Source organism: Mastomys coucha, chromosome X, assembly GCF_008632895.1.
Source record: "Mastomys coucha isolate ucsf_1 chromosome X, UCSF_Mcou_1, whole genome shotgun sequence".
Classification (NCBI taxonomy): domain Eukaryota; kingdom Metazoa; phylum Chordata; class Mammalia; order Rodentia; family Muridae; genus Mastomys; species Mastomys coucha.
Genome location: NC_045030.1, coordinates 13,632,472 through 13,634,342, shown reverse-complemented (window position 1 = coordinate 13,634,342; position 1,871 = coordinate 13,632,472). Strand labels below are relative to the sequence as shown.

At 42.1% G+C, this 1,871-nt stretch overlaps 1 protein-coding gene across 1 annotated transcript in view; it reads left to right on the top strand.

Annotated features, from left to right (window-relative positions):
• The first annotated feature begins 217 nt into the window (after positions 1-217).
• The window catches only part of Slc9a7 (solute carrier family 9 member A7), a 110,656-nt gene continuing 109,002 nt past the window's right edge, over positions 218-1,871 (top strand). The window contains exon 1 of the mRNA XM_031344235.1: positions 218-417. Within this exon, the coding sequence (XP_031200095.1) occupies positions 406-417 (12 nt within the window). The 5' untranslated portion in view covers positions 218-405. The remainder of the gene's footprint in view (positions 418-1,871) is intronic.

Below are 1,871 nucleotides of genomic sequence, written 5' to 3'. Positions count from 1 at the left end.
GTAGTTTCAGACTAAGAGTGAAAAGGCATACCAGAGAAAGCATACTTAGGCTATGGCTAGCTTCTGAAAGAGAGACAAAAAAGAAAGGGGGAAATGGATTTTCTGAGTAATTCAGAAAAGTGGGCAGGCTTAACCCAGCTGCAAGGCTGTACCTCCATAAATGAGTACACAGCAAGCCAGGACTAATTTTATTTTTATGTGTGTCACCCTATTTCAGGGCTCATTGTTGGAGTGATACTGAGGTATGGTACCCCTGCTACCAGCGGTCGTGACAAATCACTCAGCTGTACTCAGGAAGACAGAGCCTTTAGCACTTTATTAGTGAATGTCAGTGGGAAGTTCTTTGAATATACTCTGAAAGGAGAAATCAGCCCTGGCAAGATCAACAACGTGGAGCAGAATGACATGTTGCGGAAGGTAAGCTGATAGATACCATGGCTTTCTGGGACAAGTTTGTTGATCCCCTGACTTCATCTTGATCTTGAGGAGAGAAATTCTCCCAAACTACTGGAATATCTGTCACATTCCTGGTTTACAATTTTGTGGGGTGCTTTGGGGTCAGAATTAGAAGGAAGATCCAGATTTTAACTTTGTTGCTTCAGCTACCAGCTTAACTGGCTAGGATCTATAGCCTGCATGGGCTGCTAATGGTGTGACATGTTGGTGTTATCCCCACTTGCCTTGTTTCTTCAGTGCCATCACTTCTTTATTTTCCTTGCTGTGAAATGAGCTTAGAAATGAGCCTCTTTCTTTCTCTCTCTCTCTTTCTTTCTTTCTTTCTTTCTTTCTTTCTTTCTTTCTTTCTTTCTTTTTTCTTTCTTTTTCTTTCTTCCTTCCTTCTTTCCTTCCTTCCTTTTTTTCTTTCTTTCTTTGTATTGTTTTTTAAAGATAGAGTTTCTCTGTATAGCCCTGGCTATCCTGGAACTGGCTCTGTGGACCAGGCTGGCATCGAACTCACAGAGATCCATCCACCTGCTTGTGCCTCTCAAGTGCTGGGATGAAAGGCATTCAGCATCACCACATGGCACGTATCTCTTAAATAATATTAGTTTTCTTTTTAGCTTAGTCAATATTCTGAAATGCAATTCCTAGTTCTTCATGGCTTTTTTGACATAGTCTATAAATGATGAGTGCTTACACATATTAATGATTGATGCTAAAAACTTACCAAATATTCAAATGAAGGAGGGCTTGTTTTAGTATTTAAGTTTAAGCATTATTTCTCAATCTTAAAAATTTCATTTAATTTTCTTTTAAGATAGTGTCTTAAAATGTAGCTCAGGCTAATCTCAAATCCAAAGTACTCCCACCTCAGCTGTGCATGGTTCAAGCATGGTTTTTCCTTTGACAATGGAGTACCATAAATGCTTCAGAAAAAAAATGTTACACAACACCCAGAGGAAGATCCACTCCCAGGCACTCTATCACTCCCAGGATCATAGGATCAGAAGTAAGGACACAACATCTGCCCCAACACCAGAAGTAACTGGGATTATCAGGACCCAGAAACTCCACTTGACCACTGGCATGGGTTCCTTCCTGTCTGGGCTGGTGTCCTGAGCAGACCTAGGGCACTAACTCCACAGCCAGTCCCACAACACCCAGAAGAAGCTCCACTCTCAGGTGCTCTAACACACCCAGGATCCCAGGATCCCAGGATCCCAGACTCATAGAATCACAGAGACAGCTGAATTCTGAGGAGTTCTGACACAACCAAGATCACAGAAAGGACAGGCTCTAGTCAGATATAGCGAGGGCAGGTAGCACTAGAGATAATCACAGGATGGGAGGCAAGTGTAAGAACATAAGCAACAGAAACCAAGGTTACTTGGCATCATAAGAACCCAATTCCCCCACCATATCAAGTCCTG